Below are 23401 nucleotides of genomic sequence, written 5' to 3' on the forward strand. Positions count from 1 at the left end.
AGGAAATGACAGGACAAAAACATGACACCTTGGATATGATTGATTGATATGGTTTTGGAAGAGTGAGGGACTGCAGATTTGGCATTGCCTACAGAAATGGAAAATAAACTTGAACATATTGCTACGTTTGTATTTACCATCATCAGCAAGTTTCCCTTAGTAACAAGGTCACATTCCCACTAGAGCAGTCCTCACACCTGACTCTTTCGCCGGACTCTTTCGTTAAATGCTTCTTCGCTCTTTGTGATCAGTTTGCGTCTGTGGGGATAGGAAGGGGAAGTGTTACAAAAGGGACAGTAGAGTATCTACTCCCATCTGCCTCTGTTATGTCGCCTTTTATTTTATTGAAAGTGACTTTTGTAATGTGGTATTACGCCATCATGGGTTCTACTCTGGTGGCTAGAGTTTCAAGCTTAGCAGAGTGAAAATCACCTCTGCTGCTTGCTTCAGATTTAGAGTCTCTAGGAACACAAAGACCAAGGGTGGTGACCACACAGACATTCACAAGTACGAGATCTAGTCTGTTTTACAAGTTTTATTAAAGTTACAGTTAAAGTTAGGATTAGCCAAGCATATAGAAATTCTATACAGACATACACAAGTTACAAATATATTTATACTCACATCCTTAACAATAGTGTTAGGATCTGATGGGTCTCTCATGGATTGATCATCAGTAGAGGGATGGTTCCTGCTGAAGTTTCCCATAGCGAGCTCAATTTTCCCGCTCTGGGCACCCTTTTATAATGTGATTCTGTCTATAACTCTTTAGCATTTACGTACATTGTGCACCCTGCGGTTAGGGCATGTGTTAGAAAAATGTAACTACTCAGTATCTTGTAAGCAAAAAATTACTCTTACTATTAATTTTTTGCAATATCGCCCAGTGGTACATCTTTTCCCGTAATCTTAGGGCGTGAGGTTATTCTTTGGTCACTTATATTAGCATTTCTTAACTCTGTTGCCTAGTATGGCTAAGCTAAAATCTTACAGGCCTCAGCCCGTAGGCCTTGCATTTCAGCCCTACTTAGATATCTAATACACGATTATCCCTTCCACATACTGATGAATCTCATATATCTCTATAATCCTACAATTTAACTCTATTTAGCTTACAATGATTATATATGACACACGTTAATCATAACCTCAATGAATAAACTAAAGTCATTGGCTACAGTTACTATACAGGCTACAGAATTTAAAGACTGCCAGATAAGCAGGTGCAACTCCACCGACTTCAGCAGACTCACAGTTATGATCAGTTTACTGATTGTTTGTCACCAGATCTCTCACACGATAGGAAGCATGCTCAGCTCCCACACAACCTCCACACGTGGGTTTCCTTTGCCAGACATAAGCAGAAGCTCTATTTCCATTGTAACTTAAGCCCTGATCTTTAGTAAACAATACATTAATATGCTTAAATCTTGGCCCAGCAACAGATTCATCTTGGTTATTGTGGAACCTGAGTGCCATGTTCCACAGTAAGCAATGAGAATGATCATTGATGAGTTAAAATGAGGCCACCAAACTGAACAGTGGAAGGCCAGCAATTCACAGCATCCTCTCCCTTTATTAATTCCAGTAAACTGCGACAGTGTTTGCTTCAAGAAGGGAACGGAGATTTAATGACCAAGAATGGGAAAAAATTCCTCCCCTCCTTCCAAAAGACACACATTTTTTTCTGTGTTAACACCATCTTGTATATTAGAACTAGAAAATGTGTTTTAAACACTCTAACCTTGTCATCTCCATTTGTTTTTTCTTTACACTTCACTCACCTTAGTGAAACCAGACTGGTTAGTTTCACTTCCTGCGTCTCCCATGCTGTAGGTGATCATTAGTTTAAGGACTGGGATACTTTTGATAGGGTTTGGATAATTGTTTCACATGAAAAAAGTGCACTCTTAAAAACGTGGCTGGCATAGCTACTGCCAGCCTCTGCCTCACTGATGTGCATATTGCTTGGAGGGGAGGATTCTTCCAGTAACTGTGTGTCAGAATGGGTTTATCATGAAACACCGAACAAGTATAATTAACATTCTCTCTGTTGAGAGCTCAGATATGTAGAAACTACATGCAGCTGCACTGATTGCCAAGCCCATGTTCTGGAAGCTGACAGGCTGTCTAAGCTTCTTGTGGGGCTTTTCTAAGGCACCAAAGTTTGAGCAGGGGGAATGTATAGACCATCTTGGTGATTCCATGTGGGCAGCGCAGCTCTGCTGAAACTGCTTGGCAGATGGCACTTGCATGAGAATGTTTGGATATAAAATCAGCTGTTCCTGCGAATGAAAGGACTGACAAAGCCTCGTAGTGTAAGTAAGAATGATTAAAAAGAGTGAACTAGTAAATGCTCATGTAGTTGAGTGCTGCTAGTTGAAGCTATCTGGGCTGAAATACTTAGATTTTGTTCCTACCTCAGAACGGCATTTTCATCTGCCAAGGAAGTGATATTGAGCTGGTGTTTTAATTCAACTGCCGAGATTTTCTGTTGAATGTTTTTCTCCAACGCCATCAGGTTGCTTTTCTGGGGAAAAAGGAGCACCGGGTAGTTATTCACTTGCTGTACCCAGACAGGATCAGTCGTTTTACACAACGGCAGGACACAAGACAGCAGGGATGACTGAGAAACACAGAAATCAGTCTGGACCGGTCTAAGCAGGCAAAAACTTCTGCCCCACACTTCCTCCAGATCAATTGTTCTGCTATAGGAACAGCCCAAGCTCGCTGTTAGAATGGTCAAACACTGACAGTTCTTTGCTGGGTGAGACAGCATGAACATGTATGAAAGGTGGGCTATGGTGGTGCAGCATCAGAGTGCAATAGAAAGACTCATTACTAACAGGGAGTGGGATCCCAGAGTAGCTAGTCACAAAAGGCTGACCTGCCAGCAGGGTATAGTCAGTTACACTTGCTTTTAATTTCCCATTTGCTTCTATAGTGGACACCACAGTAATCTCTCTGCAAACAGAATGCCACTGGTCACTGTTCTTATAGCAGGATGTACCCTACTTATAACTAACAAGAGGGCAATAATCAGAGCATCACTGCAGTTAAGAGGCTGTCAGCATATCCTTGGTACAGCTACTCCTCACCGGTTATACAGAAAATTCACCACAACCACAGAGTGGGGAAGGGAATCCCCTCATCTGTCTCAGACATAACTGAACGGGTCATGCCACCAACTGGCATTTGTATTGTAACGAATGCTTGGGCCTCTAGTAATTTCATTGGCAGACACCAATGCGATGGTGTCTAGAAACTTCTTGGCAACGGTGATGATAGAACTCAGCTCCTCTTGCACCAAAAGCATAGGCCCCTACCATGTGAGCTATAGGAGAAGTAGTCAGTCAGCTATTACTTGTGTATAGGACCTACGGCATAGAGCACAGCAGTTCTCCGGTCATTTGTTATAATATTAATGCAAATTATGTTCTGTGCACCAAGATGATGCCCACCCCCCCCCCCAAAGTCTGAATCCAGCAGCAGATATTAATAACGTCAAAGAAATGCACAGAAACAATCCACCAGAAAATTGACTTTAGAAGTGCAGAAACAGCCCACCTCTTCCGACATGGCCACTGATTCTGGATGTCTCGATTGTGAGGGCTCAACGTGAGATTCTAGAAGTTGCACCCAACACACATCCCACTTCCTCCTCAGCACAGGGGAAATCTTGCCCACTGGGTGACAGGCCTCATTTTGCCAGGGAATTCCCAACCAGTGTCAGAAAGGATTCCACCCCAGGACCTGGGGCTCACTGGCCTATGCCCTCCTGCCTCTGCATGCAGCCTGCAAATATCTTGATGACACTCATTAACTCCCCAAACAGGTTCTCTTCCCCTAACACCTCCTGCTGGATCTCCTATACCAGGCTCCTAATTCACAACTCTCCCCATGGATCCTACCAAAAGTCTGTCTCAACTAGGGTGACCAGACAGCAAATGTGGAAAATCGGGACGGGGGTGGGGGGTAATAGGAGCCTATATAAGAAAATGACCCAAAATCGGGACTGTCCCTATAAAATCGGGACATCTGGTCACCCTAGTCTCAACACCATGCTGCGTCTCACCCAACACTCTCAGCACCCTCCTTAACACCTGCCCCCAACCATGCATCCCCTTGTCCTCCAGACCCCAACACTATTCCCCTTAGCACTATTGAGAAAAAAGGAAATTGGCCGACAACAAGGTTTGGATGGTAACAGTTGAAGTATGTAAGTGCTTGTCTAAAAGCTATGGATCAGTACACACATCAATAACCTCACCCCAATCACTGTAAAACGTGGAACTTCCCACCAAGGTTAACTGTGCAATTCTGACCCCCAACCTTAACACACCACTCATGAGCACATAGCCATGTGCTGGAATTTGCTGTTTGTGCAACACCTAAACAACCTTACATTTGCTCCTCCTCCGATAAACCAAAATTCAGACACAACCTTATCCAGACTCAAGAAACTACTTCTAGCACAACAAAGAGCAATTCTGCTCTGAAACGTGAATGGAGACGATAAACGTGGGAATCAGGGCCATTGTTACAATAATTCCCAGACCAAAGGTGCTCAGTTTAAAGGATAAAATACAGCAAGTAACATCGTCAAAAGTAACTAAGTGACCTAGGAGCCTAAATCCCCTTCTCAAAAGTGATGTAGGTACTTGGGAGCCCAAGTCCCACTGAAACTTAGTGATGTGTATGCTCCTTAGTATCTAAACTGGTTTGGCAAATGGCACCCATGTTTTAACTGCCAGCCCTGCAAACACCTCCTTGCCCAGAGAGACTAGTTTCAAGCCAAATCAGGGCCTCTGTGACACATAAGCAAAGTGATGGCTCCTAGCCCCTGCGCAGCTGCCCTGCTTCAGGCGGTGTGGGGACCCGCAGATCCCCATTTTGTCAGGTATATTTTTAGTAAAAGTCACAGACAGGTCACGGCTTCTGTGAATTTTTCTTCTTTGCCTGTGACCTCTCCGTGACTTTTACTAAAAATATCCCTGACAAAATCTTAGCCTTACTCATGATGACATCACACACGCTCTCCCACCTCTTTCTTAAGCTCCACCTGAGCGTTCTGCATCGTTGTGGTGAGCGCCTTGAGAATCTGTTCCTTCTCCTTCAAATCGGCTTCCAGAGACTTGATTGGATAAAACACAGACACATTCACTTGGATAAAATGGGCTCCTCTCTCTCTAGCCCAATGTACTGTGCAGCCCCCATCAGCCTCTCCCAGTCATTGCCATCCATCTCCAATACCTGTGTCACGGTCTGCACCACATGGGGGCGAGGGTTGACCTGAACAGAAGCACGGACATACCATTGCCCTGATTTTATGAGCTGGATTCATTCCTATTGGTAGGGGCCAACTAGTTACCCATGCTGTCCTTGTACTTAATTGGGCTAGAGGAGAGTCAAGCATAAGCTCTCCTGCATATGGACTTCATTTACCTAGAGGCCTCTCAAGATAATCTGCCACCTTAAGCAAAACTTCAGTGTTCCACACCCCTCCTACTCCTTAGGACAGAGACCAGCATGGGGGGCGAGGGGGCACGTCAGGTTTTCAGGCTGAGGGGAGGGCATGGCAAGCTTTCTGATGGTTAGGTGGTTATGGGAGAAGAGCAGGGGCTAGCATCAGCTCGCAGTGCCACTCACTCAGGCTTGGCCCAACCACCCCTCCACCATGGGGGGGGGGGGGGAACGTAGCTGGGCCAAATGTGAGTGAGTCGCACTGCAGCCAAGCAGCTGGGGTTGTTGCGCTGCTCAGGTTTGGCCAGGCCACCCCTTGCCCTAGGCAGAATTGGCTGGCCTAGGGAGCTGTCCAGTTTGCCCACAGCTAGAATGGTCCCTAGATTTACCTCTTCACACACAATGGTGCAGGGGCTACAAGTTACAGAGCAGCCGCGTGTGAAGTGGGAGCCACTCCTAGAGGAGAGCAGACATAACCACTCCCCCACTGAGGGGATATGTCTACACTTGGAGCGGTGGGTGTGATTCGAGGAGTCCTACTCGCACTAGATCAATCAGAGCTAGCACATAAAACATAGTGTAGCTGTGTGGGGATGGGCTAACCACCCTGAGGATGTGCCTAGGATCTTGGATGGACACATACTCAGGGCAGCTGGCCCCTCCCCCAACCCATTCTGCCACAGATACACTATTTTTAGCATGCCAGCACAATGAGAGCTAGCCTGGGTATGTCTCCTCAAGTGAGCTGGGAATCACACCCCCAGCTCCAAGTGTAGACATTTCCCCGAGGAAACCCAGAGCTCTATGTTACAGTCAGGGATCGAGAGCAGCCCAGACAGCAGAGGCTGCACTAAACCATTACAGCCTTCAGACACCCAGGCCATGTGGCTCGCTGGCCAGCCAGGCCCCCTGTCTGGGGTCTGCCCTTATTTGGAAAGTTTTTTATTTCAGGTTTTATAAAAGCACCAGGGCTACATCAAGAACCCAGAATCAAGCTTCGTTTTCCAATGGAAATTACAGTTAAATTCCCTGAGTGGCTCCTTCTCCTATTACAGAACAGTGCACAAAAGGGGAGCTGATCAGTCTGCACTATCCCCTCCATAAGCGAAATACCTCAGCTAAGTCCCGTCCTGCTGACTGGGTGCGAGTGAACTGCTCAGAAATCTAGACCGTACCATGTGACACAGTTGCTCCAGTGGCACTGCATTCCTTTTTTTGCCATACTTGCCTCCTTGATATTTTGCAACTCTTTTATTTTCTCCACATCTTCCTGGTGCTGTTTAATAAACTCCTGAAAAGGACACACAGTTTGTGCACAGTTCATGGCACGTCTGTAACATTCCCAGGCTCATCAGTGAGCAGCCGATTCCAACCACCCGCACAATCCAACAGGCGAAACCAAACGCACGACCTTCCAGACAATAACTGCTAGGCAGAAATACAAGTGACTGGTGCTTTGGAAGGTGTCTGACATGCCCCACACTCCTTAGGATCCCTGGGGTTTAACAGAATTGTCCTGTGATTATGGTTCGAATCTAGCCTGTCCCCATCTCTCCCTTTACTCAGAGCATCAGGCCCTTGAGCCTTTGAGCAATAGGAGCCTTATAAATAGACATAAGAACAGCCATACTGGGTCAGACCAAAGGTCCATCTAACCCAGTATCCTGTCTCGTGACAGTGGCCAATGCCGGGTGTCCCAGAGGGAATGAACAGAACAGGTTATCATCATCAAGTGATCCATCCCATCGCCTATTCCCAGCTTCTGGAAAACAGAGGCTAGTGACACCATAGACACATGGATTTTATAACAAACCTGCTACTATTTTACTGGCAATAAGAGTTCATGGGAACTGCAGCACCTCAACATGTAGCTTTATGCTTCCCTCAGGACTAGCTACCTCTCTTTCCTGTTGGGAGTGTTTATTCATCATGGAGTTACCACTCTGAGATGATTTCTTTAGCTGCTCTCTCTCCAGCTCAAATTTCTTCATCAATTCCTGCTCTGTGGAGAGAAAGACAGAGGTCAGAGGGCTTTTCCTAATCATCCATTTTAACTCTGTATAAGAGGCACACAAATGTACGTGGTAACATGGATATGAGGTGTTTGACTCATTTCAGCTGCATTCAATATTTCTACAGCCCTAGCACTATGGTATCTAAGCACCAGATAACGAATGACAGCACTGGGTGTGCCCCGAAGGAGAACTTTCTCATAGTCTCACCCCATACACATGCCCACACACTGGATCACTTTTCCAGTTATCGTCTTGCTCCCTTCTCCCACTCTTGCAGTCTCTCTTCTTTGCATGGTAACTTTGTAGCTGTCACAGGTGTTACTTTGCGAGGCTCTGGGATGTGGCACAATGTACAACGTAGCCAGAAATATGTCCTTACCCAGGGGCACACTTCCTACAGAATGGGCTAGCAGGGAAGAGATAAGCACATTGCTGAAGTGACAATATGGAGGAAAAAGAACAGGAGTACTTGTGGCACCTTCGAGACTAACAAATTTATTTGAGCATAAGCTTTCTTGGGCTAAAACCCACTTCATCGGATGCATGTAGTGGAAAATACAGTAGGAAGATATATATATATATACACACACACAGAGAACATGAAAAAATGGGTGTTGCCATACCAACTATAATGAGACTAATCAATTAAGGTGGGCTATTATCAGCAGGAGAAAAAAAACTTTTGTGGTGATAATCAGGATGGCCCATTTCCAACAGTTGACAAGAAGGTGTGAGTAACAGTAGGTTGCTCTTCTATTCTAAGCCCTTATTTATAGTCACTTATAAAAGGTTCTTTTGTTGCTGTTTGTTTAAAATCCCAGGAAGCGTCATGCTTGGTCTCAGCCCAGAAGTGATTTTTTGTAACCAGGCATGGAACCAAAGGCCTTGAATATATAAAATCTTCAGGAATACTCATTGCTATCACAGAAAAGTTACAATAACCAGAGCAGAAGGTATTCCTGGGTTCTTCTCCATCCACTGAATAATGGAGAGCAACCAGTTACTCTATTGCATCCAGACCTAGAAGAGTCAGTAAAACTGACTGGGATAATCTGGTATTTACATCCTAGCAGTTAATAAGGCAGATCTCAAACAATTAAATGACTCAGAGGCAAATGTAGTAACTAAAACTATTTCCAACTCATTGATTTTAATTCACTACATTGGAAGCTGATGGTGTCCCTCTGAACAGAACGGATTGCCTAAGCTTGGGGGCAGTGGAGTGGTAATCAGCTGCGGCTCTGCCTCCACAGATGTAAATACAAGTGTCCTTGTTTACTCACTTTGCTGTAACAGTGCCTTCTCCCGCTCAGTCCTCTCACTCTTCTTCCATTCAGCCTGCCTTCTCAGCCACTTCTCTTCCATTTCATCAGAAACACTGTCCTACACACACAGACAATATGCATTTTCAGAAAATCTTCCAAAAACCCTGACGACTCCTGAATCTCCCACATTGCCTCCAATTATGCTGTAAAAAGATAGTTAGCAACTAAATAGCCATTTCCATCCACAGATCCCAAAGTGCTGTACCATGGAGCTCTCCCCAGGCTAAAGGAGCAGAAGGAGGGAGATCCTTTGGGGGGACAGCCTCTGTGGCCACTGCACACCCCTCTTCCTCCACAGGGGTGAGGGAGACACCTCCAGCTGCATCCATCATGCCTGCTCCTGCTAGCAGTCACCGAAGTTATGTTCTGTGGTGCACAGGATATGTGTCCCCACCCCTGGGTTTCGGATATCCTGCCCTCCTTACCCACAGTGGAACTGCAGTGAATCCAGCACATCGGGGACCCTGTGTGCCAATGGGGATGGCGGGGGTGTGTGTGTGTGTGAATCTGATGAGTGCCCTCACTGCAGTACCTTCCTATGAAACTAAGGGCTAGTCTACACTACAGTGCTACATCGGCGCAGCTGCACTATGCCGACAGGAGAGCATCTCCCACCGACAGAGCACCAGTTTGGTCAGCGCTTAGGTTGATGTAACTTGCGTTGCTTGGGAGGTGGCTTTTTCACAGCCCTGAGTGATGTAAGTTACGTCAACTTAAACGGTAGTTGTAGCCAAGCCCTAAGCATTAGACTAACAGGACTTGATCCACTTTTGGAGATCACTGCAGGGTTGCTGAAATCTCACCTGGTACATTCGGAATGCATTCTTCAGATACTTGTATTCCTTCTGCATCCCCTCTGAGCAACAAGAGAAGGACAAGATGTTTAGTTAATACAGCAATTTTAACACGAATGTCTCAGCCATGGGGATTTGCACTAAAACCCTGAATAGGTAACATGAAAGTGGACTAGGCATCTCAGTCCAGACCCCACAAGACACGTCTATGTCACAGATTCCACCACATAGTATGGGACTAAGAATGAAGAAACTAATTCTCTTTTTTAAAGGCGGCTCAGAATTAGAAGGGGACTGAGGCTGGGTTGGGGCAGGTTGCGTGGAATATTTGCTGACCCTACAGCTGGCCTGAAGACAACGGTCAGTGACTTTTCTGAGCACCAAAAGGCACCCAAAATTAAATAAATAAATAGCTGGGCTACACTCATTGATCTGAAAGATTTTCTTCATTTCTGTTTACAAAAATACCGAGCAAATTGCAGAAGCTCTGGCTGGCCATCCAAGAAGTGTTCTGGGCAGCCTCCCCCTGAAATCAATATCTGTTTGGAAACCTGAGCATTATTCAAAGCAGCAGAAATCTGAGGAGCTCAGGTGATCTCCAATTCCCTCCTGCTATTTTGGACTGAAATCTCTCAAGACCGCATGAGACTTTGGCATAGGGTGACCAGATGAGAGGAAGAAAATATCGGGACACGGGGGGAAGGAGGTCCGCCGGCGGAGCAAACAAAACAAAACAAAAACTGCCGGCGGAGCGAAATATCGGGACAAAGATCAGTCGGGACGCAGGACAAACACCTAAAAATCAGGACGGTCCCGATTTTATCGGGACGTCTGGTCACCCTACTTTGGCATAACTGAATCTCAACCATAAACCTTGATTCGGCCTCAGAACACAGACCCCAGTCTAAACCTAATCCAGATCTGGACATGACTCCCGACGTCAGTTTATAATTCCAGCACAACGCTAGCATTTAAAGGACTGGCACACTACCAGCCTCAAGCCACCTTCCTTCACAACTATCCCTCTTCCCCAATTAGTACTGACAATCACGGCTCAGACCCCTCTTTGCTTTCAGTACCAAAACACTGAGAGGCAAGGGGAGCTTCCAAAGGGAGTCTGCTGCTGTGAATATGCTAGAGAGGGAAAGAACCTGACAGGAGTTTCCAGCTCAGAGTAACCATGAAAACAACAGGGATCAGACTGTCCATACCCATTTTCTCTTGTGCAGAGGCCCTCTCAGTCCTCAGTTCTTTCTTGTACTGCACTTGCAAGGCCTGGAGCTCAGCACAGTGAGCTTCTTGGAGTTCCCTGTGTGACCAACGCACAAGCACATCAATGCAGAGATCCATAGAGACACTTTCCTCTCCGCCACCCACTTGATGGTTTATAGTGATGGAATCATTACAGAAGGTGACTGGCCAGGTGACTGTAACTGTGTACGTTATTTTGTTTTCTGTGCACTGCACATTTACATTTCTAGGAATCTGCAGGAGGCAGCTGACATTTTGTGGTCAGTTCAGATGCAAATTACCAGAGGAGAGACACACTGTGCATATCCCCGGAGACTTTACTTTTGTTCTTTCTTGTTTTTAAATAAAAGTCAACCAGGCTGAAAGTATAGGGTTGCTCTTTGTGTGTGGAGAAAATAGAACCTGGGGTGTAATTTGATAAGCAGAGAGGCTTGCAGATGTGTCATGCAGATCTTCCTAAACAAGTAGCCATTAGAAGCTTTATGGCATCTCACACCATCATCTATTTTGTTCGTGCTGGGCATGTCCCAGCTAGTCATTTATCTTATTTTATTTGCTCTTGGTCCTATTTTTCTTCTTTCATTCTGCATTTTCTCTCTTTAAAGTGCATTAGTTTCTAATGAGCTGATGGATATGAGCAGAATTTAGTGATGCTGTACAAGGGGCATCTAAAGTCAGTTTATATATTAGTTTCAAATGTATATTTTCTGGTTTGTGAAGTCAGAGTTTACTGCACATGGGGTGGCTGGAGGAAGTCGGGTGTTGGTAGACTTAGCCCATCACCCCACCTTCTCAATAACCTTTCCCAAGCTGACGAGATCATTGCTGACAATTGATACCTCAGCGAGGAGGAACCTTATAAAAATGTAGATTTATCGTTTCCAACTCAGACTTCATAGCTGGGTATAGTAGGGAGATAGGACTGTGCCAAAAGGCTCCGTTAGCCATCTGAGAGTCCTGGTGGGGGCGGGAGGCACAATTGTACCAAGCTGGCTCTATTCTTTCTTCTTCAAGAGCGCGCTGATGGATCCTGGGTGACAGTTAGCCATAGAGAGCAGCACAGCTCAGATTTGTCACCACTCATTCAGCAAGTATGCAAGGCCCCTACGGTAAGGTCCATCATGCTGTGGGCTCAGATGCCAACACTGTGCGGATGGCACCTAGCACCTCATCAGTTGAAGACAGCGTGGTGCCCTAAGTGTCTGGACAAAGTAGGGACATGAAAGAAACATTGATGTCCCCAACACAACGTGAAGTCAAGGTTAGGCTGGTCAGCAAAGGAAAACACTGAGACACTGGCAGACACACTTGCTATGCCCTCCCATTACTCCAAGAAAGCGTCCAGCCTAAGATCTCACAAGAACAGCTGTTCACAGGGCCGGTGCAAGGAAGTTTCGCGCCCTAGGCAAAACTTCCACCTTGTGCCCCCCCCACCTAACCCCGCCACCTGCCCCCCCCGGCAGCTAACCACGCCCACCCACCAGAGGAGCCCATCCCGCGGCAGCTAACCCCGCCTGCCATCCCCCCCCGCCCGGGGAGCCCGCCGCCCGCAGCAGCTACCCCCCCTCTGCAGCTAACCCCGCCCAGGGAGCCCCCCTCCATGGCAGCTAACACCGCCCGGGGAGCCCCCCCCCGCCGCGGAAGCTAACTCCGCCCGGGGATCCCGCCCCAGCTCACCTCCGCTCTGCCTCCTCCACTGAGCACGCTGGCGCCGCTCTAATTCTCCTCCCCTCCCAGACTTGCGGTGCCGATTGGAGGAGACTTAGAGCACGGGCTGTGTGCTCAGCGGAGGAGGCAGAGTGGAGGTGATCTGGGGCGCAGAGCGGTTCCCCTGTGCGCCTCCCCCCCCCCGTTACTGCAGGCGGCCCTCCCCGCGCCCCCCCCCCCCCCGCCCCAGCTCACCTCCACTCCACCTCCTCGCCTGAACGGGCTTTTAGGTGCCCTCAACCACTAGGCACCCTAGGCAGCCGCCTAGTTCGCCTAGTGGTTGCACCGGCCCTGGCTGTTCATGTCACATTTTGGCCTATGGATGATGGAAATATCATGAGAGAATAAAATCTCACAATATCTTCACCAGCCACGGTACAAAATCTAAGTACAGATGGCCTCATGATACCGCTGCTCCCATGGTATCCAGGATTGGAAAGTGAGCCTGATTCTGGCCTGGATTCAAAGCCACTGGATCTGGATGCCCCAATAATAATTATGGTATAGAGATCACAGTGCGTCAATCCCAAGCTTGGCTCATTTTATAGAAGACATACTGCCATGTTGTCTCTTAGTCTGAACATCCAAAACCACACAAGATGTAAAATCTTGTAGAGAAAACTGGTATCCAACATTCAGTTCACACATGTGCTTTCTCCTTGCACAGCACAGCAGTTGTACCTGATCTTATTCTCATGCTCCTGTTGCATCTCATTGCATTTTTCTTCCATATCCTTCTCCAACTTGAAAGGAAAGGAGACAAGTCTTTATTAAGGTGTAAACCAGGGGTCGGCAACCTTTGCCACGCGGCTCACCAGGGTAAGCACCTTGGCGGGCCGGGCCGGTTTGTTTACCTGCCGCATCCGCAGGTTCGGCCGATCACGGCTCCCACTGGCCGCGGTTCACCGCTCCGGGCCAATGGGGGCTGCGGGAAGAGGCGTGGGCCGAGGGATGTGCTGGCCGCCGTTTCCCGCCGCCCCCATTGGCCCGGAGTGGCGAACCGCGGCCAGTGGGAGCTGCAATCGGCTGAACCTGCAGATGCGGCAGGTAAACAAACCGGCCCAGCCCACCAGGGTGCTTACCCTGGCGAGCCGCGTGCCAAAGGTTGCCAACCCCTGGTGTAAACGTACCTACCCTGCCATTTATTTGAGAGAAAATATCTGCTAAGGACATAACTCCAGTCAGGTTACTAAAAATCCTGTCCATAGTGGGCTCAGAATTGTGATAGCTACAATTCCAATCCCAGTACAGAAAAAGCATTATTTTTATTCATTTTCCCCGTGAAAAACATGCTGTTTAACTGTTTTCCATCCTAGGTTGGTTATGCAGAGATCTCTTCATGACCTAAGCCCCTTGCTCTTTTTTCAGTCACCAGTTGCAATCAAAGCCAATGCTTCTAAATTTCAAACAGCAGGGAAGTCGTTCAAGGTGGGCTTTCCAAAAGCGCTGAACTCACTTGGGAGCACAAGTCCCCGTGACTTTCAAGTGACTTAGGTAGTTTTAAAAATGCCGCCCTCCATGAAGCAGCTGTTTGGCTGTAAAGGAATCCACATTTATGGCACATAAATAATTAGTCAAGTTCCCCGCCTGCCCGTTCTCTGCACTAACCGCTAGACAACACTGCCTCCTGCAGGCATGTGGACACCTAGCAATCTGGGTGCACTTTAGCCAGTCACTCACTAATAATGGCACTGAAAGGATCCAGGCAGTGCTGTGTGGTCTAGTCAGTCCTCTCCCTGTAGTCTTCCTCAGACACTGACTTCATGGAGCACTTTCTGAAAAGAAGGGATAGATGACAGACAACCAGGTGGACTCACCAGTTTGCGGGAGGCCTGGTGATCTCTGCGCAGTTGCTCCATCATGTCTGTCAGCTCAGCAATCTGTTCCTCTAAGTCAGTAATAACATCCTCCCTACAATGATACACCATCTTTCCGTCATGCACGGGGCCCATTGCTGGGACAATCTTGTTGTTTTAAAAGGAGCAGTGGTGGAAATAGAAATAATATCACTACTAGAATTCAGCATCTGGGGCTGGTGTCAGCTCCCTCACTGCTTCTCTCACTCGAGGCGGCAGGGTTGCAGAATGGGTGTGTAATCTTCCCCCAGCCTGTCTTACCACCGGGTCTGAGGAAACGTTTATCAGTGGTTTACCCACTCATTAGGGATGCCGTCCCCTTCCCTTTGGGCTCTTTTGGCCCAGCAACCTACTTTCCAGTGCAGCTCCTTTTCCTGCTCCCTTCAGCAGCAACAAGGCCACCAGAGGAAAATAAGGTCACAGAGAAAAGCAAGCTTTGACGTCCTGCCCACATGGAGGCACAATGAGAAGGGAGGGTGTATAGATGCACAGAGGGAAGGAGGAGAGGGTGGGTGGTTGCAAACAGAGACTGACCATCACTGGTCGGAATGTGGGACATCTTTGTGGAGAGCTGGTGCATTTGGGTCTCTGATTTATTCCAGTGCTGTGTTCTGGTGAATTTTACAATCCCAATTCTGACAGTGACCACCCCAGACACTGAAAGGTTGGTAAACAGTGATCAAAGCACCCTTTGTATATCCCCTGTCTCTAAGGTTGCCAATTCTGGTTGGACATATTCCTGGAGGTTTCATCACATGACAATCTTTCATTAAAGATTAATCTTTAATTCCTGGAGACTCCAGGTCAATCCTGGAGAGTTGGCAACACTACCTGTCTCTAAGGATTACAGCTCTCATCTGCGAAAGAAAGGGCATTTCTCAATATGGAAGCATGAGATTTAAAATTGAATGGATGGTATTCCCTCTCCAAAAGGCAGGTCTTTTAATCTGCTTACTGGTGCTCAGGACTTCTAGATAAGTTTCAGTTTAATTGGGGCAACTTTCTCCATCCACTACTTCCCTGTGACCCTCTTTGGTCATCCCCTCTCTTTTTCAGAATCCTGAAGACGTCATGCTTTGGCTACCACCTTTCTGTCCAAGGTGGACCAGGCAGGACTCCTCTTGGAGACCATCAATGCTGCCACTTAGTCAGCTGGAAGGACCATTGTTGAGCAACACGTGATGTGCTCCTCTCAAGGGACTAAACAAGCTGCCTCTTAGCTTGTTAGAGCTAAGAGAATGAAAGCTGGGCCCCAGACCACAGAGGGGCTTTTACTGAACACTTCACTTCGCTCTAGTATCCTCCCAATGGCAGCTAGATACCAGATTCAAGGTCACAAGAGCACTCCAAAGAGAGGAAGCAAATGGAGGGATGAGAACATTTAAAGGAAAAGACCAAACTTAATGATCAAATTATGTTAAACTTTAAAACAGAATAATTTGAAATGTTAACGGGCTGCAACATTTGCACAAGTATTGGCATCTGATAGGCCCAGAACACAACATTCAAATCCAAATCACACAAAGTTAAGGGGTATTTGGCTCCAGATTTTGGGTCATCCCCATCTTCTCAGCAGAGTGTATTTCATGTCACAGTAGTTTACAAACTGTATTCAGTCACTATAAATGGCTTCTGACTGAACAAGATCTGAATATTCACACTATTTTCTTACTTTAACATCTGCTTTCCTTACAGGAGATCTACATTTAGACTCAGTTTCCAGCCCTCAACACAAAACAAGCAGTGGGACAAGTGTGTTCCATCTCCAGGGTGGAAGGAGGTGAGGGAGACACTTTGTATATAACAGCACATCTTGCGGTCACTGGTTAACCAAGAAACAGCATTCAGGGTAAGGAATGAAACCAGGTGGTGGTGAGAAGGAGGTTAAAAATGTACATAAAGTTCACAGTTTTTGATTTTGACCCAAAACAAACACAAAACAAGCAATACTCACGTCTCAAGTTTCACTGGGCTTCTGCAAAGAGAGTGAAAGATTAAATGTACATTATCAAACTTCTGAAGATTGAGTTAGAGCGGATGACATGAGTTTGTTGCAAAGCAAAAACCTGACTGCATCTAAGAGGCGGATCATTATTGACTGTTCTCTGAAGTTTGTTCCATTAGCAACTCCTCCCATAATGCAGGATACTATACAACACCCAAAAACCTATAACGCTTCTACATTGACTTTTCAGCCTCAACACCCATACACACACACACACACATCCCTTGGTGGTAGGTGCTAAAAAATAGACAGTGAAGTGGATGGGAGTGCTTGGTGAGAAGGCCAGGTACAGACATTTCAATGCAAGTCAGAAACAAAGCATTTATTTGTCCTATATTTTGCCTGAAAGCAGAGAGCTATGAACACACCCTGGGCAGATGCACCAAAGTTACACTTTCTTCAGCTAGCACAGTGGTCTAGAAATTGTCTCTTCTAAAAGCTGAGATCAGATCTCTTACTGGATCTTCAGTTTGGACCTGAATGATCCTCTCACACCAACCTGGGGCTCTCCCATTTTCTTACCGTTCTGTTTGCCTTAGAAACACTCCATCATTAAGAAAATGTTATTTTTTGTTACAGAAATAAAACTCCCCTCATTAAAATAAATGCGATTTTGGTAGCATCCCTCACTTTGGAAGGCAGAGCACTATGGCTGAGACTGTACAACTGATTCTACAATTGCAGCCGCACTATCAAATGACAGTGCACCCCTCTCTCTTCTACCCTTGTGAGAGCCCTGAGAGTGCCACGTGCAGAACAACAAACAGGACCCAAAACGCTCACAAACCAGAAATCCAGAGAGAAGCTTGATTCTGCTCTCACTTCTATGAAGTCAATGGAATCGCTCCCGAGTTACTTAAATTAGAGAAGAATCAGACTCTTCATCTCCCTCTTACCACACACGAGGTGTTTACCTTGGGGCAGATTCTGATCTCACATCAGCTTTACACTAGTATAACTCAGTTGGGCTGGACAAAGGCCCCTTGTCTATGCAGCATGTGCTTATGAGGGTCATCTCCCCTCTTGCAAGCTTTCACAGGTTCCTCACACACTGTTATTTTGGTGGGGGACCAGGACCATTTTAAGATTCAACCACTTTTCTTGCCATTTAACTGATTTTCTAAGATTACCTGGGAACAAAGCGCGGGGCCGGTTCTTCAGTAACTTTTTTTCTTTCAAAAAATTCCTCCCCTAGCGTGACGGAGAGATGTTCTTTACTTCGAGTCAAGGTATAACCAGGTGAGATTTCTATGAACTCCCCTGAAGCCTGGGGGCCAAAAGAGAAGATATTTAGCTCAGGAAACCTAGTGTCTGGAACCCTAAACCCATTAAAGGGATCTCTCTCTCTCATTCTGAAACTGTCAGGAGTGTTTTCTAAAGTATTCCCTGTACCAGCAGAAGGGAAAAATGGGATTCCCCACCCAAGGACCCTTCCCCAAAATCAAGTAGAATCAGATCTGTACCATTATATGGCTTTTGTGTTTTATGCTGGCCCATGGGTAAAGAGCAGCCCATACGTTTCTGCAACAGGGCCTCCAGCTGCCTTCATAGCACCGGAGCAAGAAAGAACATCACATCCTGGGTCCGGCATTCGCCATGCACGGCATCTCTGAACCCAAGATCCAGGCAGCTACAATTTGCTTAATTTTGCTGCTGACCTGGTGTCCCCAGCAGGGTCCCAGTGTTGAGGGCAGGAAGTGAAGAATACCTTATCCAGATTAACTGCAGGGGGAAGTTGGGCAGAATTCTAATGAGCCAAGTTGAAGTTTGTTCAGGATTAGAGGGGTTGACACCCCAGCTCTTGCAAGTACCAAGGGATCTTTAAGAACTACAGGCAGTGAAGGTCTTTGTTTTCCCCTGAACATTGGCACAGCATGCCCTAACACCATGCCTGGTGGGGAAATACCTGCCAGATCACAAACATGAATGCAGGAAGTTATCCAAGATGAAATTCTTAGCAAAGAGACCAGGAGGACCCTTCATTCTGTCTGCTAAGGCCATGAATAGTTGGGTTAACCAACAAAACCATTTGGTCCTGTTTATGTAGAAAGCCAACGCTCTCTAACATCTATGGTGTGCAGATGTTGCTCCTCTTTATTAGCATGTGGTTTTGGGTAACACAGGTAAGTAAATTGAATGGTTATTATGAAAATCAGATACATTTTAGAGAGAAATCTCAGATGAGGGTGCAAGTACACCTTATCCTTTAGAAAAATTGCATGAGGTGGTTTGGATGTCAGAGCACGCAGTTCAGCCACCCTCCTGCCCACAGCGATAGCTACCAGTAAAGCCACCATTAGGAATAGGTGCAGCAAGAAGTATGTTGCTAGAGGCTCAAACAGTGGGTGGGTCCATGAGTCCATGTTGCTAGAGGCTCAAACAGTGGGTGGGTCCATGAGTCCATGTTGCTAGAGGCTCAAACAGTGGGTCAACAAAAACTAGGTTCAAGTCCCTAGGGGGATAGGTTCCCTTATTTGAAGGGACAACTTTTCCAGGCCCTTCACAAACCTGATTCTCATATCATTAGGAAATATAGCACGGTTACCCATATAGGGATGGAAAATGGATCTTGATACTAGAAATCGCTAACCCCTGCTGTTTTAGGTGCAATAGATGGTCCAGGATATGCAGGATAGACGACTATATTGGCAAGTAGAGTGACCAGATGTCCCGATTTTATAGGGACAGTCCCGATTTTGGAGGCTTTTTCTTATATAGGCATCTATTACCCCCCACTCCCGTCCCGATTTTTTACACTTGCTGTCTGGTCACCCTATTGGCAAGACCCTGGACTGACGAGCCCAGACAGAAAAACACCTCAATTTTGACAGGTAAGCAGTTCTGGCAGAGGGCTTTCTACTATTTAACAAGACATGGCAAACTTACTGCAAGCAAGACTCTTTTCTAGCATTTAGCCATGGAGCCTCCTGGCTGTTAAATGAAGGGCCCACAGGCTTGGGTAGAGCAGCTGTCCATGATCTTGGGAGATCAAGTCTGGGTTCAACAGAAGTGAAATTGGAGCTGCCACTGACAGATACACTAGAGTGGAGAACCAGTGCCGTCGAGGCCATGCTGAGGCTATTAATATACCTTGGGTCTGGTCCCACTTATTCTTTAGCATCATTCTGTGTAGGAGTGGGATTGGGGGAAAAGTGTAATAGCCTGTTTGTCCAGGGTAGCATCTGTGATGGAAGCAGGACTGCAGCCTTGTAGGAAGCAAAACTGTCAGCACTTCATGTTCCAAATATGTCTGTTTGTGGTGACTCTTGAATGATCTGCTTAGGTGGGCCACCAGCTTGTTCTGCACCCCTGGAGGGTAAGAGGCTTTCAGTTTGATTGAACTGGCAATGCAAAAGTTCCATAGGTGAATTGCTTCCTGACAAAGCAGCAAAGTGTGACCACCCCGACTGTTAAAGTAAAACATCGCTGCACGTTGTCTGTGAAAACAAACAGGCTCTTCCCCTTGACATGAGGTAGAGAAAGGCCTGACAGGTGAGGTGGACAATCCTTGGCTCTCTGGCTTTGATATGAAGAGAGATTCTTTGAGGGCCACAAACTTTGAGTTCCGAGGGGGCCCAGATGAGCTGCCCACCCCAGGGCAGACAGGTCTGTCACCAGCCAGCGAAGGCTGAGGGTGGACAAAGGAAACACCTCCACAAACACTGAGTGGGTCTGTCCACTAATCTAACAAAGTTAGTATCCAGGAGGGCACAGAGTTCAGATCGTGGCGACTTAGTGAACAAACAGAGGCCAGCCAACTTCCAAGAGTCCGAATATGAGCCTCCCCTAAACATTTCAAGAAGCGTGAATTTGGGTTTTTCCTGGGCATTTGCCTAAGGCAAGAGATTCATGGTATGAAGCCCTATGACCAAGGCATCCCTCGGTACCAAGTAATGGAGAAAAACAAACAAACAAACAAACAAACAACTGGGGCCAAAATGAAAACTCACACTAAGTCTAGAAAGCTATCTACAAATAATTTATAATGGACACACCAAGAGTACTGTCAAACACCCAACAAACAATTCCAACGATCCTCACAGGTGCTAAGAAGGAACTGAGGGAGCTCAGGGGCGGCTGGGCCCTTTATATCGGTGCAAGTGGCGCGAGGCAGCAGAGGGTGCTCGAGTTGCCCTGATGGGTAGCACTGAGGGAAAATTTTCCAATGACTGTGTGAGGGGCCCGGGCACACCAAGAGTGGGAGGCACATATACAATCACTTGAAGAAGAAATTCTTGTTAGCATTTTACTGCAAATGATCCCACCTGTTCTACTCACATCAGGTGGTTCTCTGCTTCGTAGTCGATATCCATATTTTCTGTTGGGCAATATCCCTCTGCAAATGAAAAGCACCTCCTCAGAGAGTTGCAGACAAGTAGAGTTGCTCAAGGACTAAAACTGCTCCACTTCAAAGATCAGAGCCAGGCGCACTCAGTTAAGCTCAGTTTTCGTGGGCGGCCAGGGTGGCGAGAACAAAGATGTGCCCCTTTTCGTACTGATGTGTGAGTATAGCTATACTGAGTTTGCCAACTAGTTTCCCTGAGAGCTGCTTGTGATCTCTGTATGTTATTATTTATCTGAGGGACTCCGATTTTTTTTTGTCACATACCATATATGAATGTACAATAACACCAGCCACATTCACAGAGGTTTTGGTGCTCTATACTAGGCAGTCACCACCACTCAGCTAGGGTTGCTACCTGTCCGGTTTTCACCCGGACAGCCCGGGTTTCAGCTTGTGTGTCCAGGTGCCATTTGACAAACCCTGATGTCCATTTTTTTTTTTAAATCTTGTGACAAGCCTAAGCGGAAGGACGGAGGCAGCGCAGCAAGAGTGCATGCATTCACTGGCGAGACTCCACGTCATTGAGGCTTCAGTGCTTCATGGGTAAATTACCATAACATCAGTACTATTGGCCTGTTAGTCATGTGAAGTCTTGGGACTGCTAATAAGAGTTATCTGTTTTCTGCTGAACACAGCCGCTCGTTGGGGAGAGTTAGCACCTGTACACACTGGAAAGCCATTTCATGTCACATACCATCTTGAGCCCCCCACTCTTCTTCTTGAAAAAGACAAATACTTACTTGGATGTGCTGGGAGGTTTTAGAGCAAACAGGAAACTATTTTGGTTTTTCAAGATCATGCCTAGTGAGGAGGACCTGATTTAAAAATATAAACAGTATTCAGACATATTTATGGAACAGACACAAACCAGGTTTACATAATCATGGCAACTCAGCCTTCTGAGAGCAGCCAAGCATTATACTTCCCGGAGGCAGCAGTCCTTTAGCCAGCTTCTTTCATAGTGGGCACGGACTGTATCCTTGCCACACCCCAGGCACAATCACAATAAGATTGCATTGGGTGTAATTTTGGACAGACTTTGGCCCTGAATCTATACTCAGATGTTACAGCAAGTCTCCAGTTACTTGGTTTGGGTTATGGCCTCTTGGAATTCTGCTAAGATAAGCTGTAGTGTATCTAAGCAGTAACCTCTCAGTGGTGCCCTCCCATAGTCCCATCTCTTCCCTCTGAGCTTGCGGGAAGCATGACAGAAATGACATACACAGCACCTGACACCAGCACTAAACTCATTACAATATAACTTGTGTAAAATACATGTGGAAAGGCATACATAACATAAAAGGGTAATACATTACTTGTATAAAAATCAGTATACACATGAGTTACCTGTAACTTTAAACACATTTCTCTATAGGTATATATAACTTACAACACCCCCCCCCCCAACTATTAATGGAGCCCAAATAAAAGATAAACACAAGAAGTGGTGTTAAGCATTAGAAAGAATGGCATTCCCTCTTCCTCCAATGGCTTCTGCTTACCTGGCTTTCTGATTCGGTAAGCCTGGCATGGTCTTTATTAGCCTTTTACCCCTCACATTCCAAGGATCCCAACAGGCACAGTATAAAAAGGGGGAATGAGACATGTTTGCATAGCAGGAACCCTGGCTTGGCAAAAGGCTGGAGATGAAATAAAGATATGAAGATTCAGAAGCATTTACTAGTTTTGGAATTTTTTTGTAAGTCAGATAAAATATCACCTTCTTCTTATGGGAGACCAACACAGCCAAGTATACACAGCAAATTCAGCCCTTGGATGCATACATGCAACTCCCATTGAGTTCTGTAAGAGTTACACACGTGTATCTGAGCACAGAATTCACTCTTAAGGATTCCCAAGTCTGATCTTTATCTTATACTCATATGCAAGCACAGTATCTTTCCATCTTATTTACACCAACTACCTAACTCATACAGTGATCCGCCCCAGACACACAGTGGACAGGGGAGGGATTTTGGAGATTTCACAGCTGGCTACTTTCAAATGGTCATGGAGATTCACTACTTTCATTTACAAGTAGGGCTGGGACAAATCCATCCTTTGGAGATCCAAAGAAAGATCAATGCAATTTTGGCCTGCACGGAGAGCTATAACATCACTGAGAAGGCAGGCAATCATCTTGCTGTATATGCCTATGGTGCACCCACACCAGGATAACTGATCACTAGTGTAACCACAGGTACAAGGCTCTGGCTTGTCATGGTACCCAACCTAGTCTGACAGTTCCTAGTAGTATGCCAGGTGCATCATGAGTGAGGCTCTAAAGACCCTAACAACTGATGGGTTCCATTTTGCACTCTCCATTTGCCTTCAACTCTGTGCTCTTCCCAGACCCTTGGCATCCTGTCCCTGTCATCCACTCTTCAAAACTGCCATGGAATTTTCTCTTCCTGGCCACCTACCACGTTCCACAGAACATGGGAAAAAACAGTAACAAATTTACCAAATTACCCTCTGCTGACACCATCCCTACTCAGCTGTGGAATCATCACACTAGAAAGAATGTAGAGGCACTTTAGAGAAGAACAATTATCGGGGAATACAGGAAAGATTAAAGTAGCCTAGATTGAGCTAGGAGAGGACTAAGGGAAAGGTGGGGGGTGGATCATGGTAATAGCC

General features: G+C 46.4%; 1 protein-coding gene across 1 annotated transcript; it reads right to left on the reverse strand.

Annotated features, from left to right (window-relative positions):
- Nucleotides 1-191: 191 nt before the first annotated feature.
- Nucleotides 192-22367, reverse strand: FLACC1 (flagellum associated containing coiled-coil domains 1). The gene is made up of 15 exons (XM_065412873.1): nt 22264-22367; nt 21502-21576; nt 20695-20752; nt 17547-17683; nt 16366-16386; nt 14373-14466; nt 13237-13298; nt 10809-10906; nt 9607-9659; nt 8762-8861; nt 7362-7465; nt 6692-6754; nt 5045-5134; nt 2421-2530; nt 192-258 (listed from the first exon to the last, which is right to left on the reverse strand). The coding sequence occupies exons 1-15, from the start codon at nt 22365-22367 to the stop codon at nt 192-194; spliced, it is 1236 nt and encodes a 411-aa protein (XP_065268945.1).
- Nucleotides 22368-23401: the final 1034 nt, after the last annotated feature.

The sequence above is a fragment of the Emys orbicularis genome, chromosome 11 (genome assembly GCF_028017835.1).
Source record: "Emys orbicularis isolate rEmyOrb1 chromosome 11, rEmyOrb1.hap1, whole genome shotgun sequence".
Lineage (NCBI taxonomy): Eukaryota > Metazoa > Chordata > Testudines > Emydidae > Emys > Emys orbicularis.